Source organism: Narcine bancroftii, chromosome 3 (genome assembly GCF_036971445.1).
Source record: "Narcine bancroftii isolate sNarBan1 chromosome 3, sNarBan1.hap1, whole genome shotgun sequence".
NCBI lineage: Eukaryota > Metazoa > Chordata > Chondrichthyes > Torpediniformes > Narcinidae > Narcine > Narcine bancroftii.
This window is the reverse complement of record NC_091471.1, coordinates 130,671,347-130,689,473: the sequence shown is the minus strand read 5'-3', so window position 1 is coordinate 130,689,473 and position 18,127 is coordinate 130,671,347. Positions and strand designations below refer to the sequence as shown.

General features: G+C 41.6%; 1 protein-coding gene across 18 annotated transcripts in view; it reads right to left on the bottom strand.

Annotated features, from left to right (window-relative positions):
• The window catches only part of lcorl (ligand dependent nuclear receptor corepressor-like), a 136,260-nt gene extending 125,091 nt beyond the window's left edge, over nt 1-11,169 (bottom strand). For 17 of the 18 annotated variants that reach the window (XR_011353692.1, XR_011353693.1, XR_011353696.1 and 14 more), the window contains exons 1-2: nt 11,051-11,169; nt 6,879-6,944 (exon numbers count right to left, since the gene is read on the bottom strand). Coding sequence is in view for 14 of the 18 variants with exons in the window: in XM_069925096.1 (XP_069781197.1) it covers nt 6,879-6,944; nt 11,051-11,147 (163 nt within the window). In the remaining 4 variants the exon portion in view is untranslated. Of the gene's footprint in view, nt 1-6,878; nt 6,945-10,924; nt 11,021-11,050 lie in introns of those variants that run through there. The other variant, XR_011353694.1, reaches the window with a different exon arrangement.
• Nucleotides 11,170-18,127: the final 6,958 nt, after the last annotated feature.

The window sequence follows — 18,127 nt, the reverse complement described above, 5'->3', positions numbered from 1 at the left end:
CATTTTTTCCAAATTTTGAGAAGAATAGGGATTTGTAGTCTAACCCCACATCATCACATGGCACACACCCGGGCTGTGTTCTTAAGTCCAAAGGGCATTCTCAGGAATTCAAATAGTCCAAAAGGGGTAATGATTGAAATTTTTGGGATATCATTGGGATAGACTGGGATCTGATGCTAGCCCCTGATGAGATCGACTGTTGAAAACACCAGTGCCCCTTGTAAATTAGCAGTAAAGTCTGGATGCAGGGTACGGAAGGTACCTGTCAGGTGTGGTAGCCTCGTTGAGGCAGCGATAGTCACCACAAGGCCTCCACCCTCCTGCTGCTTTTTGAACCATGTGCAGGGAGGGGGCCCAGGAGCTGTAGGAACACTGCACTATCCATTGGTGAGGGTGAGCTTCTCGGGGCGGGGGGGGGGGGGGGGGGGGAGGCAGCACATCCTGTTGTGAAGCGGCCGAAAACTGAGGCACCACGATTGAAGAGAACTCTGCTAGGATCTACGTTAATGCGTTGTCGGATAGCGTAACATAGTCGAGGTGGGGGGCAGGTAACTTGGCTTCCTCCAGGGGCGTAGTTTGAAAAGTCCTGGTGTGCACCAATTGCTGCCCTTCAAGGTCCACAAGCAGGCAGAAGGCTTGCAGGAAGTCTGCTCCCAGGAGCGGTTGTGACACCACCAATCGTGAATGTCCATATGAACCTGTTGCTACCAAGTGGAGGGGGACGGTGCAGGTGCCGAACGTTCATATGGCTGTGCTGTTCACTGCCCTCAATGCTGGGCCGTTTTCCATTCCAGGTGTCGTAGGCCGTGGGGGAGAGGGGGGGGGTGAGAGAGGAGGCAGTAGACTTATTTTGGCGCTGGTGTCCACAAGGAAACTCCCACATGTCCCACATGTGGAGGAGGCTCACGATGGCCACCGACAGCCATCAAAAACAGCTAGCCATGGCATTTCCCTGAAACATGCAGGGAGGGCGGCATCAACGGGCCCCCTGCACCCCATACCAATATTGTTTGGTTGGGTGGGGGGTCCACTTGCCTCTCTGTTTGCTGTGACCTTGTTGCTGGCTGTATGCGGGGGCCTAGAGACCTGCTCCACCGAGGCACTGTTTACTTTCTTCACTCCCCAGAGCACGTCTGCCCAGCCTGCGACTTTCCTGGAATCATTGTAAAACCTTGTCAGCAAACAAAAGTCAGATATCTTCAGGCAGCTGCACCAGGAAAATCTGCTCGAACAGCAGGCAAGGCCTGTGTCCCTCGGCAAGGACAAGCACTTCGCTCACATGATGATGGATGGGGCCTTGACCTCCAAACCATCCATATGTAACATTCAGGCAGCATGCTCGCACCTTAAGAGCCCAAAGGTGCAGTTTAATAGCTCCTTGAGGGCATCATATTTGACTTGCTCCTGAGGCTGCTGAAGGAAATTGAAGAACCTTGCTGCCATCTCCTGGTCGAGCAAGCTCACCATGTAGTAGTAACAAGTGTCGTTGGTGTTGATCTGTCGAAGGTGGAACTGGGCCTTGGTCTGTTCGAACCACACATGTGGCTGTGATGCCCAGAAAGATGGCAGCTTCAATAAAACCTCTTGAAGAGCTGTTCATTTCATCATCGTCGGGTCCAACTGCCGGTGGGACCTGTCATGGTCACCAATGTAGCGTGTGCGTTACCGTGAAGTGCGATAAGACAACACACAAATGAAGAGTTGAAGTCAAAGACTGATTTATTGCACTGGCAGGTACTCGCTGCTGATGTTGGGAGTAATGTCACAGCAGCACCGATCTCCAACTGGTTAGTGCTCCTGCCATTGCTTGCAGTTTCCTGCTGTGCAGGTGGTCACTTGGGTCGAAGGTCATTGGCCCCTTATGGGTCTGTGCAGTTGTCGGGCATTTTGAGTAATGGCTTGCATGCCGATTAAGGGTCGCTACATTACACATTAAAAAGCTAAAGCAATTCAGAATTATGCAAAATTCTTGTGCAAGGTGTATGACAGCAAATATCATCCCAATTTAGGAAATGAAAAATCTCAGATAAAGCTATCAAATTATTGAACACAGCTTGAAAATAACAAATTAAAACAGCAGCTCTGGAGCTTCTTTAAGCAAATTTGCAGACAATGACTAATATTTGCTTAATGCTACACCCACCAAACTTCAGGACACCTAGCTTCTCCTATCCTAAAGAGCTAATAGTTCCTTAATCAAGGGAAACTAGAAAAAAGTTACAGAAAGTGTTTATAAATCTCTAGCATTTCATGTGCAAGCTGGACGAAGCTCTCAGATCAGAGGCAAAATCATTGCTGATCTGCTCGGCCCAAACCATGTTTCTATCCTATATCCATCTCCCACGATGCTCAAATTTTGTAAACCTATCTTGGTTCTGATTAAATCAAAGTTTCTTCTGCCCTTTATGCTAATGAATTAAACCTATTTTGAATAAAGAAATTCCTCCTAATTTTACTACTAAATAGCCTATCTCTTACCTTGACCCCCAGTTCCAGACTCCTCAACCAAGCAAAAAATTTTCTCTGCTGAATCTTCTATATTGGGAAACTTAAGCTGATTGGCCCAGAAGGATATAACGAAAAGATTAAAGTTAGGTTTTAAATTTGAATATTTTAAAGCATCTGAAGTATGAAAGAGCAACAAAAAAACTCACGCAGAATAAGCTGAATGGTACAGGTAGAGTAGTAATGGCTCTTTATATTACTTGCAAGCAGACTGTGTGCTTACAAGATAAATTGTTTACAAAAACTTTCTTTGTACATTGAACACACATGAACCTCGTGTAGAGGATGACATTAAATAAGCTATTGAGAACATAGACTTCTACTCTGTAGAATGGACCCCCTCAAAAGTTTTTAATAATTACAACCATCTTCAAAACAATTTTAGAAATGAAAGTAAATTCCTAGTCACACTGTACTTTCATGTTGTTGATGCTCCACTGATGCAACTTCACCACGATTCATCTAAATGGCATTTTGGTCACAACTCACAGCAACAGAATGGGAGTAATTCCACCCAATTTCTTTCCTCTTTACCATGTTACCACTTGCCTTGATATATTCTTGACAAAATACAAAGTAACCCCTCCTACTATTATAACTATTATCCACATATCTTCATTCTGCTTCAACCCATTCAAAGTGCTGCTGCCTTGGAAATTTATGGCCAACCTGTTATCCCAGTACAGGACTGAAGCTGCCCCATTCAAAGACATAAATGGCATCCAATAGGACTGTGTTCGTAAAATATTTCTCAACCTGTTTACACTCTGACATTTGACTGCACCCTTCTCTCTGATGCCACCCAATGGGAGGGAATTCAATTAAAAAAATGTTTATCCAATTGAAATCAAAGACAATGGTTACACTTCTTACACTTGCGCCATTCATCATGGCTATCCCTCGTAGCCAAGGATGATAGCCTCCATTCTGTTGATCCACAGAGCGAAGATGCCTGTGTACTTGATGTTGCACTTTCTTGGAGCACACAATACTTCAGAAATCAACCAACTAATTTCAATAGCATGAAAACCATGACAATTGGAGCAGATAGATTTGATGCAGCCTTTATCCACTTTCACAACCGTTGAGTTCAGAATAACTGTCTGTCCGCTTCCCGTTGAGGATTTGGTTGGATCGTTCTTTGTAAAGAACCTTGCCCTCAACCTTACTGCTATGGGTAACCCTACCAGGAGCATAGCTCCAGACGGTATCACTGTCACAAGCATCTCCACCATGACAAGGTGGAAATCCATGGATTACTAGAAGATATATTATGCCTTTGCTTCTCATCTATACAGTATACTTACTATATTGATATTAAAAAAATCAAATGCCAGGCCTCATAAACAGCTGCAAAGCTCTACCTCATCATTGTCTTCTGCCCTTCACACCTGGTTCACCTTCTTCAGCAACTGCACTACCTTAAATGAGACCATGGATCCAGATTTGACCCAAAGGGAAGGTTCAGACCACAATATCTACGTAAGCAAGCATTTTCCGTTCAATATTACCTTCAACTAAACTTACTTGTTGACGAAGCTTCTAATGAACTTTGTCAGGATTTAGATTTTCCAATGGAGAATTATTTAATCTCACACAATTTTTTTTTTTGGGGGGGGGTCATCTGCTCCTTAACTAAACCAAGTTCCATTTATTTAACTCTATTTTTGCCAAGGAGTGGCTGCCAGCCACCAGTAATCAAGCTGGGTGGCGAGCACAACCAAAGGCCAGCAGCACTGGCCCCAACAAGCAAACCGGTGGGTGAATGGCAAGGGCAGCTTAAAGGCCAGAGACCCTAAAATGGCACTGACCTTGCTGTGCAGCCGACAGGGACAACGTGTGGGGAAGGGCACTGTTATGCAGGAAAGTACCCGCGCGTAGGAAACCCTCTTTTGTTATGCATGTTGTGGCATCAGCCAAGGGGGGCCACAGTGGGAACAGTGCAAGTATAAAAGTCGGGCCTGAGCCCTAATAAAACTCAGAACTTAACCTGACTACACAATGCGTAGGCCGTGCACGGATACAAAGAATCTTTTGTTCTTGGTGCTGTAAAATCTAGATTCACTGTTTTAAGATCCATTAAGGCCTTCTCTCTGCCCACATTTATAAACTATTCCTGTCCTACAATGTGTCCACACACCTCCAATTTTGGCCTTCTGCCTCTCACTGGAAATAGGAGACGAAGAGACAATCAGAATTTAAATAATAAAAATTGTTCTCTTAAATCAAATCTCGTTTCCAGCCTTTTAGAATTACCATAAAGAACACTAAGAAAACGTGTCAAATTTCAGCTGAAGCAATTGAAAATACAAATTATGAAAAGTAGACACCAATCCATAGTGGAAGGAATTCAAAACTAAAAAATGTTCTACCTTAATTCTACAACAGCTTCTGTTGTATCTGACTGGATCATCCAGTATCAATGATTCTCAAGGATGTTGCTGGAACTAGAGGGCTTGATTTATAAGGAGAGATTGGAGTGGCTGGGACTGTTTTTCCTAAACGAAGCAGGCTGAGAAGTGACCTTATTGAGGCTTATGAAATTATGAGGAACATAGCTAAGGTGGATGGCCGGTTTCTTTACCCCCTCCCCCTCCCCCCCAACCCCAACCACCAGAAGGGAAGTCTAAAACCAGAGGGCATTGGTTTAAGATAAGGGAAAGATTTTCAAGGAGTCTTGAAGGGCAAAATTTCCCCCAGAGTGCAATGGGTCTATTAAATGGGAAACCAAAGGATTTGATAAAGGCAGGTATAATTACAAATGTTTTACAGAGATACTGCCAGTACACAAATAGGAAAGGTTTAGAAGGATATGGCTCAAATGCAGGGAAATGAGGTGGACATAAATGAGATGGATCAAAGGGCATTTCTCGGCACTGCATAATTGTATGATTTCATGGGATATTGAACTAATGTACTGCTCCAGAACAATAATTGAATAAACCAAAATTTAATGGACAACTGCCATCTTTGCAGAGCAATCATATTTACTTGCAAAATGCTCAACAGAAAAAGAGCAAGAGACTGGACCTCCCTTCCTAAACTGTAAAAGTTCAAGTGCCATACAGTTCACAAAACATGGACTAAGAAAAAAAGTTACCAATGTCATTATCAATCCTGAAACAGGTTCTTTTCTTCATAGGGCAAGAAAACATCATTCGTCAACTTCCATCAAATTTCTCTGGAAATTGGGCCAGGGTCACGATAGGTTTCACTGATGAGGGTAAAGTTGAATGCTTTTTCAAGAGCTAATATTCTCCCTCCTTTTGACAAGTCATAGGGGTTCAACTAGGTTCTCAGCCCGAAGCATCATGGTAACTTTATGGCTAATACAGTCAGTGCTGCATCATGGATTTTTTAAAAAATTTGCTGAACAATTTAAAACTTTAAAGACATATCTCAGAGCCTTTTCATCATTGAGGTTTTAAAAGGTGGATTTTATTTGAACTGTGGAAAAGGACACCACTTTTTTTTTTAAAAAAACATCCTTTGTAGAATAGGAAAGTGATTTGTCTAAATGTACGAGCGCTGCTGATTGATAACCTATAGAAAAATGTGTACAGAATATACACAGGTGAAGTTAGTTTTAATGATACAACTATGTCTTAAAATAATAAGGTCCAGGGCAATAAAGGAACAGGTATATCATAATAATAAATGCCAGAATTTTGAACACGAGAAGTTTTACAGCATGAACAGGTCATTTGGCCCTGCATTCATGATGACCAAGCTGTGCAGCCGATAATCCCTCACAACCTTTCCTATCCACGTACTTGTCTAAATGACTTGAAATTGTTCTTGTCTCTAACATTTCATCTGGCAGCTCAACCCACATACCCGCCACTCTGTGAAGTTGCTCCTCGGGTCCCTTTTAAATCTTTCCCCTCTCACCTTAAATCTACATTCTCCAATTATAGATCCACCTAACCAGGGAAATAAGACTATTTATCTTATCCATACTCCTCATGATTTTATAAAACTCTGTAATGTCCCCTTAGCCTCCAACTCTTCAGGGAGAAAAGTCCCAGCCTCTCCATTATATTTCAAGCCCACCATCTCGGTTTGCATCCTTCTGAACCCTTTCTAGATTAATGACATCTTTTCTAGTTAGGTGACCAAACTCTCAAACTTTTGATAAACTAATGTAAATTATTACCCATTTGCCTAATTAGATCACTGTTTATTCTACTTCAAGGCATTGCTCAAATACAAAACATTTGATAAGAATTTAATTGCAAATTTTGAAATATTTAATGGAGAATTTAGTTGAATTGAAATTTAATAAAATGCTTACTAACAAAACTGAAAATGGATTAATCACATACTTTAACATTTTACAATATTATTACGATATTCAGAAAAAAACATTTTACCATCAAATAAACTGAGGTCTCTGAGTAACCTTGGCCCATAAAGCCCTTCCAAGATGCTTTCGAACCCTGTAAATAAAATATCAGTACATTAGCTTGGATGTACAAGCATTTTCAGAAAACAATGAAAATTTTATGAATACACAAAATTTCTGGCCACATCAATGCCTAAGCAATTTTGGCTGTCTAGAATATTGAAACACATTGGTCAATGCAAGTGTTATCAAGTTGTGGGAGGCAGAAAGAAGTTCAGGATAAAGCTCCATTCAGAAATCACTTGGGTGGGCAAAGAAGATTTACAAATGGTAGAGTCAAGGTGCAGGCCAACCTAGTGAAAGGAACAATTACTTTAAAAAAAAAAATTTGCTGTTGGAAACAGAAAAGGAAAAGAATAAAATTGAAACAACAGTTTCAATAGCTCCAGAGAACTGAGAAAAAAAAACGGTTTAATAAAATTGTTATACATATTCAATTTTAGGTGCCAAGGGCTTCAGCCTACTTTAATGGAAGACTATGTACTGTTCCTCCAACTTACATTTTGCATTGCTGCCAGGAGATCAAAATGAGAATTGGGAAGAGAATTAATATGACACAAAGTCCTTTTTTTGGTTGAAAAATTTATTTACAATTTTACAGACTCAATAGTATAGGGGAACAATCCTCCCTTTTTCTAGATCATTGTTTACCAAGACCTTACTTTTTCCACCCCCCCCATCTATCCCTTTCCTACCCCCCTCCACCGTCGTTCACCCTCCCTCCCATTCAACCCATGCAACAACATAAATATCACTTATCATAGATAACAATGCAAGTTTATAAGGGAAGAGGTTTAAAAAAAGGGAAAGGGAACCGGCAGGATTTCAAAGTTATCTCCTCATTCTCAGTGTTTCAGGGCTTGTGAAGTCCAGTTAATCCTGATAAAGGTTCTGGGGAGGCCAATCACACATGCTTTTTGACATCAAAACGTATGGCTGCCATACCTCAATGAATGTGCCATATCTCCTCCTTAATTTATAAGTAATTTTCGCCGGGGAATACAGCTTTGCATCTTCATGCTCCACCGTGCTATCTTTAGCTGAGCGTCAGATTTCCATGTAACCATTATGCACCTCCTGGCCACCGCAAGGCGACCTTTACAAATTGAATTTGGTGTTTATACAATTTTTTTTTTGATACATACAAGTTCATAATGCCACCAAGAAGGAACAGGGCAGGGCCTTGCAGATATTCCACCCAAGATTTTTTTGAAAATGCCCCCTAATTCTACCCAAAAGGATCTCACTTTGGCACATAGCCACGTCGAATGCACAAAAGTTCCTGTCTCAATGCCGCATTTAAAACACAAGTCCAGGATTTTCAGTTTGACCTTTTGTAATTTTTGCAGCGGGAGGTATAACAGGTGCATAAAGTTGTATTTCACCAGTCTATATCTGGCATTAGTAACCGCCTTCATGCTGTCCCGCCAGTCATCAGACCAGCATCATTCAGGAATTGTTCCCAAATCAGACCCCCATCTCTGCCTCACTTGAGTTTTTGGCTCTCATTTTGGAACAGGAGATACATAGCCGAAATAAATTTACATGATCCCCCTTCAAATTAGAGCCTCCACGTCACAGCAGCAGGGCCATAGATAGACCTAATTTGTCCCTCAAAAAAAATCTTAAAGATAGCAGAAGGTCTTGTTTGATAGGTCGAATTTGCTTTTTTAATTGCTCAAATGACACGAGCTGCCCCTTCTCATAAAAGTCCTCATATACCTGATCCTCTTCTGGCACCAGGTGTCCAGGATTTTGTTACCCATAGTCATAGGGATTAATTTATTTTGGGCTAGGGGCGTTTTAGGGGAAACTCTACTTTTAACCCAATAATCTGGTTTTTTTGCCTCATTCGAATTAAGTGTCTTAATATCAGGTTGTCTTTTTTTTTGTATTATAAATTCGGTATGCCATTTGTAAATAATATCTCCTATCATCTCCTCCACTACTGTGTGTAGACCAATTTGTGCCCAAGAGGGTAAACCATCCCCCTCAGAGAACGAGGCGATAAACCTTGCTGGTCCGCCCAATAATATCCCTCCCTGGCTATAATCCCAGGTCAATAGTCCAAGGAGACTCTACCTATTTTGTTCCTCCACAGGAATTGTCTAAAACATCCATTGAGTGTTTTGGAAAAACTCTGGGGCAGTGGTCTGGGCAAAGATCGGAAGAGCCTCGGCATCACTTTTGTTGTAATGCTGTTGACCCTACCCGTCAACATGATGGGCAGATGCATCCACCTGCCCAAGTCCTCCTCAATGTTTCCAAACGGGGGTGATAGTTCAATTTATAGAAATTTTGCAAATTCTTGTCTATCAATATTCCCAAATCCACGGTCGGATCCAGGAAAAAAAAATTAAAATCCCCTCCAATCAAGATATTTTCTCGCCCACTGCAAAAAGACATTTAGTATGAATTTTTTGTCTTTGAAATTGGGGGGGGGGGGTTTGAGATACATGTTCACGAGTTCAGAATATACTTGACAATGTGTCATTAAGAATCTGTCCGCCGGGTCTATGACTGTGTCGTCGACCTTTACCGGGAGAGAGAGAGAGTTGGAGGGGGCGGGGCGGGAGAAGGGGCGGGGCAATTATTTAAAATATACACCACACAGCTGCTCGTGTCTCCTGTATCTAGTCAGATTATAATGAACTATGCCTGTCATTCCTGCCCGTTCCCCACTGCGCAGAATTCTTCTGGCCCTTCAATTGTATCCAAGGCCACATCCTGCACAGTTCCACGGAGTATCCACCGGATCGGTTCCTTGATTCAAAGGAGCAGCCCGTTTCCTAACGCCAGGTCTCACGATTTCCCAAGACCTCAAACGCACCCGCCACTTTTCAAGGTTTCAATTTCAAGAGAGCAACAGGTGCGTTTTGAATGTGTTTTTAACTCTCCGGGCGAAACATGACGCTCGGCTGCAGGAATCAGGAGTTGGCCGCTCTCTTTGCAACAATAGGCTCTTAAAAATGGCCGTCATAAAAGTAATAAATCTAGTTAAGACGCAGAAACAAGGGTTATCCATCAGGCTTCAAGAGGGAAACAAAAAAAATCGAAGCCCGCAGCAATTGAAAGACAAGAGGGCAAGGCAAATTGCTTTCAATTATAATCGACTCAAACCATTCCAAACTCCGCTGTGAAACAGAGGATGTTCCTGCAAGTGCTGAGCAAGGTCATTTGCAGCACTGAGCTTTGCTGGGAACCGAGACTGCGGACAAAGGCGAAATAGCGAGCGGGGCCAAACGGTCAGACCCGACCCATCCCGCCGGATGAAAGAAAAACACACACACACGGAGCCGACGCAGGAAAAGAGCGACGCCAGCAGTTCGCGCGAACAGCAAAATTTAAACAAAATGCACTCAACTTCACGAAAAGTTTGCGGAATCGTGAAGTTCAATCTTTCCCGAAAACGTCGACCGGCGATCGAGGAGAGGGAAAAACAGAAGCTCTTCCCCGCCCCCCTCCCCTCTCTCTCTGTCCACCCCCCTCCCGCCGGAGGCTGCGAGTGGACGAGAGTGCGCCGGGCGACCGAAGCGGAAGTCAGGACTCGGTCACTGCTTGGGGGGGAGGAGGGGGTTATTTATAACCACGGCCGCGTCACGTGACTTTTTTTGTTCGTCCGGCCGTTGGGTCTCGGGCAGCCACTCCCACAACAGTCGGACTGGTCTCTCGACAAAAGGCTGGCGCGGTGGCGGCGAGAGAGGTGCAACGTCGGGAGTTGGCCGCCAAAACTTCGTCGCCCACGACGCGCACCCCCGTCCGGCCGCCGCGCCAACTCCCGGACCGCGATTCACGAGTCGCGTCTGCAAGAGCGGCCAGCGTCAACGACCCAGGGCATCTCCAGCAGAAATCACCCCAGTCTCTCCCACCACCCCCCCCCCCCCCCCAACACCTCTGTTCTTGCCCAATCCCTTCTCACTGGCTGGGAAGAGCTCCCGAGGGCGCGTCGGACAGACACCCTGCAGAACGGCGAGGGCTCCTCGGAGTCAAACAAAAGAAAATGGAGCCAGGTACCTCCAGAGGAGCAACTTCAGGGCCAATTCACCAGCAACAATCTCCCCCTCGCCCATCCGCCCAAGAGTCGCCCAAGAGCCAGGCAAACGCCACACCGGAAACTCAAAGCAGACACGTCATCCTTACCTACACAGTGTATTAGTTTATACCGCCAGGAATCTAGTTCCCGCCGAAAACCTCTTCTTTCTGCCGTACATCTGGGGCTACCGCACTGACTCGCCATTCTGTCTTAGCCCTGGTGTACGTCTGACGTCACCCCGCCGCTATTTACATTGGACGATGCACGCGCGCGTGTGATTGGCGTGTGTCAGCAGGCCGGTGGGTCGAAGTGGGCGCTGCAACTGCAGCCCGGTGTCCATGGGACGCGCTGTTGATATGGTGGTGGGTGGGGTGGACAAAAGAGGTAGTGGCTTTGACCTTTTCTTTTGGATCCATTTAAAATAAGGCACTCGTGCCTTCGTTCTTTTTTTTAAACATTTGTTGCAGAGAGAAGTTGGGTCCTCGCCTCTTTCTCCCCCCCCCCCCCCCCCTCTTTTGCTCCGGGTTGATCTTGACGTTGAGATAAAGTGGTCAGCCTTTCAAAAGAAACGCTCCCACGTAATTTTCGTTTTGACCCAACAACTTGATGGCAAGGATTTGCTGACAATTTGTGCTTGCGACTTTAGGTAGTTAGCACTCCAAAGTGCTAATTTCAATATATATTGCGAGAAATATATCACTTGTAGGCATTGCAAGACCTGATGGCAATAAATCAGTCCATCTCATCATTCTGCACGATTACGCCAGTGTGATTCATGTTGGGCTGGTCTTTTTCTGTAAAGCTGTGTGTTTCAGTTATTAGACATCATCATCTGAGCATTGTGAACTAATTTGATTTCCGCGAACGAGAGGTTAATCCACGCGAATACAGCTGGAACCAGCGTTTGCCTGGAAATTCCGTATCGGGTTTTACTGGAAGCGAAGAAAATGCTACATTTCCGCGATGTGATTAAAAATTCATTTTATCATTTCGTTCTGTTGCCTTGTCAAGGATAGAAAAGAGGTGGAAACAAAGCCAACACATCAGAATGACGTGGAGATGTGAAAATATTCCCAGTTGTCAATGGCCGCAAGTGTAACAAAAGACCAAGATCATTCTAATCTTAAAGAAAGTAGATTCTTCTGCATGAACGCAATTGGGTGATTTTTCCCTCGCATGGGTCAGGATGGCCTGCCCGCAGTTAACCAACTGACAATCGATGTCTGGATGGACATGAATGTTTGCTGATGGAAACGAATCCCAAAACTCACGAAATCATTTTGGTAATCCTGCCACATAATTACGTTTATTTTGCTTTTGTTTTGCATTTCAGTAAATTTCAAGGTTTTCTCCTTAATTTGCACGTCACAGAGGCAGTGAATTGGGTACATAATAATCTCTCTATAGCAATAATACTTTTAGTTCCCCTTATTAAATTATTTATCCATTTTCATATTTCCAATGTAAGATTAAAAGTTGTAATTAGAAATTATATAGATGGTTTGGACATTGATGGTTACAGTGAGGGTGGGATAATTTCCTGGCACTTTTGAAATGTGAATGTTATTCCCTGCTGAATGCTCTCATTGTTGCCGCTTGCAGGTAATGACAACTTCATTTTATAATCAATTACAAAACAAGTTGCTTATTGAGCAGTCTTCGGCAAATGTCCCACCTTTGACTTTATGGTGAAAGGATGAAGTAACTCAAAACCATTGCAACGCCTTCAGGGTGGAATGATTTCTTCCGACAACCATTAACTATTATCCTTTGCCTCAGGTGTAACTTCAAATATTGAGGCACCTACTTTTTGGTGCCCCCAAAAATCAATATCACCTTGACTCCTTGATACCAAACACCACCTTAAATGCTGGGGAAACACAAGGATTAGATGCTGGAATCTGGGAGTGTTTAAAAAAAAAACCATACAGCACAGGACATTGGGGTGTGCAGTGGTTCTTCCTGTTCAGTTCTTCAGATTGGGTGTAAAAGGCATTGAGTTCATCTGGGAGTGAAGGTTAGGTATTTCCTACTGCACTGGATTTGGTTTTGTAGCAGATTATGTAATTTAGGCTCTGCCACAGCTGTCGAGTATCCTTCATTGCTTCCACTCTTGTCTGGAATCTCCACTCCAACTGGGAGACGACTTTTTGTAGGTCATACATGCTCCTTGTTAGTGTTCTGGATTACTGGACTTAAATGCCTGTGGATTTAGATAGCAGGATTTTAAATTGCCTTTCTTGTCCCAGTAACCCTGCAGAAAAGAAAGAAAGCCTTCAAGATGCATCAAACAAATCTTTTGATATGTATTTAACCAACAACACAATCATTGGGAAATTCCTAAATAAAGGGTTAAAAGGCGTTAAAATCAAAAACTTTCTTTTTAAGTAATCACATGGCAAAACAAAAAAAAGAAACATTTGAAATGAGAATAAAAATACATACCTACAAATTTGAAATTGCAGATCCTGTTTTTTGACCTTTTTAGTTTTTTTAATTGTTTCTCCTCACTTTTATTGGTCTTTGAAATGAAGTACTAATCATATTTTGATTTAAAGGAATACTATGTGAGAAAATTGTTTTAACTCTTGCTAACTGATATCAGAAAATATAACCTTTTGTCATGTGAAGCAAGGTGACCAATTCCATTTTTATAAAATTGATTTTGTCTTCTGGTGTAATGAAACCAATATTGACCACAGGAGCTAGTTTCCCCACAGGTGCTGAATTGACCTCAGCTCTGCACACTTTACAATATACTCAGTTATGTTTGGGTCAATAGGTTACTGTTTCATTTCTCAATTACAATCAGTATTACTGAGGTATGGGGAACTTTGTATTAGCAAAACTAATTCAATATCTCACAGGGTTGAATATCCTCCAGCACCACTTGGAACTGCCAGAAAGGATGACCAAAGTGCATAGTCTATCAGAAACACTGGCAAAGAGAAAGTATGAGAGTGAAGACAAATAGAAATGAGAGCAATACATAAGATATTAAAGAACAGGAGACAATTACTGAGGCAGTAATTTTAGAGAGACGCAATTTTGTTCATGAGTGATAGCAAGGAATATCAAGTAGTAAATCATTTCATGATCGAAATAGTATATAGCTCTATACTGGAAAAGATGTCCTTTTTGAGTACAGCATAGAACCATGCCCTTTGACCCACTACAACTGTACTGATCTTTTTGCCCATTTGCAGTAGCTTAATTTGCCAATTTAATTTCAAATCCTTCGAGGCCTTGTCTATTTAAACCCCTTCCTAACCAAACATCTCTTAAATGTAGTAATTATATCTCATTCCACCACTTTCACTGACAGTGTTACAGATATCTCTCTGAAAAAACTCAAGCTCTCTTTAAAACAACTTCCTCTAAACCTAAGCCCTCTTGCTTTTGATACCCCTTGCATGGGGAAAAGAGATTCTGACTGTCTATGCTATCTATCTCATAATTTTTTTAACTCTATTCGGTCATACCTTATCCTGCTTTGCTCCAGTGAGAACAAGCCCAGCCTATCCAATCTCTCCACATAATAAAAGTCCTGCAATCCAGACAAAATACCGATGAATCTCCTCTGCACTCTCTTCAGCTCATGATCCATATAGTATGGTGACCAGAAGTGCTCACAGTGATCCAGGTGTGGTCTAAACAATATTTTATAAAGTTGAAACAAGGTCCCAACTTTTGTGCTCTATGTCCTGACCAATGCCAACATGCTTTCTTCACTACCGCATCTACCAGGGAACCAAAGTCATGAACCCCCAAGGTCCTTGTGTTCATAATCAGTCCTTATTGTTTTATATTTGTTCTACCCCCTACTTGGTTTATCAAAATCTATAATTTTGCAGTTGTTGAGATTAAACTCCATCTGCTAATGCTCTGTCGAACCATCCATCTGATCTATATTCTGCTGCAACCTTAGACAATCTCCTTTGCCATCCACAATACTGCCAATAATGGTGTCATACTTTCTGTCTTTTCTTTGTCAATTAGTCCTGATCAAATTATGGATTGCTTTACTAAAGATATGCAAACGTATTTCACTACATTGTATTTTCCCATGAATTTCCCATGCAAATATAAATTGTGTGTATAAAGCTTTGCTGAGTATTTTGTAAAACAATTTGCTGTGTTGGCATTATCTAAAATAACATTACAAAATTGACATGACTTGCAATTAAAATTCAATCTGAATAATTTGATGAAGATATGACAAAATAGTATATTTTATTTGTTAATGTTTATGACAAGAATTTAAATTTTATTGCCTTTGAAGTTTCTTATTTCAACTAAAGAATTTGCATTTTGATTCATATTTACAATAATACTATGGGATTCGAAGAGACTTTGAAGAGAGCATTTGCACTTGAGGCCCAAACTATTCACAGAGCCAGAAAGTAGCAGGTTTGCTCGAAATATTTTATTTGATTAGTTGATTGTAACTATAAACCAACATCATATCTGTTGTATTTGATCTAAATCAGTGGCTCTCAATCTTTTTCTTGCCACTCACATACCATTTTAAGAATTCCCTATGCCTTCGGTGCTCTGTGATGCGTAAGGAATTGGAGCGATCGTTACTCTCGCGAACAGTCCAAAAAATAGTCAGTGTGATTGGAAAATGCTTAGGGGCTGTAATTATAGCTTGGGGTGAGGTTGTTCAAAAGACTAGGATGAGGAGGAGGAAATGTGCTCTTCAGTCAGGATGGAGGATATGCAGCAGTGGATCTACCTTTCCAAGGCCAGAGTGGAGAAACAATCAACTTGGGTCCATCTGGTGATAGATTGAGGAGGAATGAAGTAACATCTGTTATAGGATGGATGGATTAGAGCCAAGTGATAAACAGCAGTCATGGACCTCCTTAGAGGAGAGCCACATGCCAGACTACACATGTGTTAGAAATGGAAACAATTCAGAGGATGACTATACTGGCACATGAAGTAAGTACCAGACCATATTATTGATTAAACTTCTTCACAAAGCAGATAGAAATGAGAGCAAAATTCCAATCTCTTAAACTTTATGTTGACCATATTCCCCAAAACGAATGTATTGCCACGTAATAGCTTAAGAGGGGTTAAAACCCTAAAGCTAATTAAAGAAAATTTAAACTGGCAAATAATCTTTCCAACCCCCTTCTCCATGCCTGTGATGTACATCCTGGCCAAGAATTAGTAGCGCTCAGGTGAAGGTACTACCTTTCCTGAGAGTCAGCAGCTTCTTTTAAAACTCAATTTTCCAAGAACAGGAGGTGCGTATTTCAAAAGGCATGACCGATGTGCAAAACGAAAAAAAAGCAACTCCTGAAGCTCCCCTTATTACACATAACAGGGACTGCTCCGATACCGCAAAAGATAGTTTTGCAAGGTAACTTTTTTTTGCACTAGGACATTATGAAAATTTATGATTTTTTTTGTATTTATTGTCTCCTTTTAATTCAATTTAGTATACTATTGTATTTTTTCCCCTCTGTTTTCTTCTACCAAGTACCTATACAGTCAGAATTTTGGTGCATTTCAACATTATGCAATGTATATGACAATGGTCAAGTCAAGTGTATTGCCATCTGATTGCACAAACCCAGATTTCAGATTTATTGTCAGATTATATATATAACATCACGTACAACCCTGAGATTCTTTATTGTGTATGCACTCACACAAAGAGATGTGGTGCTTTCTCCTCTACTTCTATTAGACTAACATGGCTACTGACACACAGGGTTATCTATGTGGAAGGGTGACTCATGATGTCCAGCAGAGGGCGGGCTTATACCCAACAATTCAGGCAGAATTACCACTTATTGGTAGTGAAAAAAACTACATAATGTATGCATATAAACAAATGTAAACAAACTGACTGCAATACAGAGAGGATAGAAAAAAAACAAAGTGCAAAATTAAGAGTCCTTAAATGAGTCTCTGATTGAGTTTGTTGTTGAGGAGTCTGATGATGGATGGGTAGCAGCTGTTCCTGTATTTGGTGGTGTGTGTTCCTATACCTCTTTCCTGATGGTAGCAGCGAGGACAGAGCATGTGCTGGGTGGTTTAGATCTTGATGAATGCTGCTGCTCTCCGATGGCAGCATTCTCTGTAGATGTTCTCAATGGTGGGAAGGGGTTTGCTTTACAGTCGGGGGTATTGGTATCCCTATACCAGACCATGATGCAACACACTTTTCACAGCATATCTGAAGAAATTTGCCTGGGTTTCCGATGTTATCCCAAACCTTCGCAAACTCCTGAGGAAGTAGAGGTGCTGACGTGCTTTCCTCATGATGCCTTTGGTGTATTGGCTCCAGGCAAGATTTACCAAGATGGTGCCTCCCAAGAACTTAAATTTTCTCACCCTTTTCACTTCTGGTTTCCCCCGATGATCACCGAACCTGATGAAACAGCGTTCTCCGGTCCTTGGTGCAAAACATGCAGATGCACAACCAGATCTTACACACATACAGACAAACAATACATGTGTAGGACAATTAGTCATATATACAAACAAATAAATAAATTTTGTTTCAACTCATTATCATTATCAAAGAGTCTTCTGGAAGATTTGCTATTTATGGAACAAAGTTTTGAAATGTCTTTACAGATTTACACTTAACTATCTGTATTACTTTTTAATGTTTGAAACAAAGAAAAACTCCAATTTTAACAAGTTGGTTAGAGCCATTGAACTAAATTAATTCCTAGAGCAAGGACCAGTAGTTTTTTAAAATTTCTTTCTCGTTCAATGAAGAAGATTTTGTGTGCGTTTTATTGTCTGCTAATCAAAATTGTGAATGAAAATATATTAGGTCTGTCTTATAATGTTCATTTTCAGTAGTGGAAACAACAAGGAATCGACAAGAATATACATTTAATAACAGCTTATTTTCACTTTTCTCATGACATAGAGGGAGACCATTTGGTCTATTTGTCAATGCTGGCTCCTAGACCATTCCCATTAATCCCATTTTTCTACTTTCAGCTCATTCAGTTTGTAGTTATAAATTACAGTATACTGTTTATTAATTTCATAATGATATTTGGGAAAAATCCACTTCAGAGATTGTACCTGTGTGTTTTTGTGGAAACAATAGAAAAACAAAGGAATCCTCCTTGGCATGGTATAGCAGTTCACTAGTTATAAAGTTCATCAATATGTCACACATTGACACAATGTATTTACTCAGA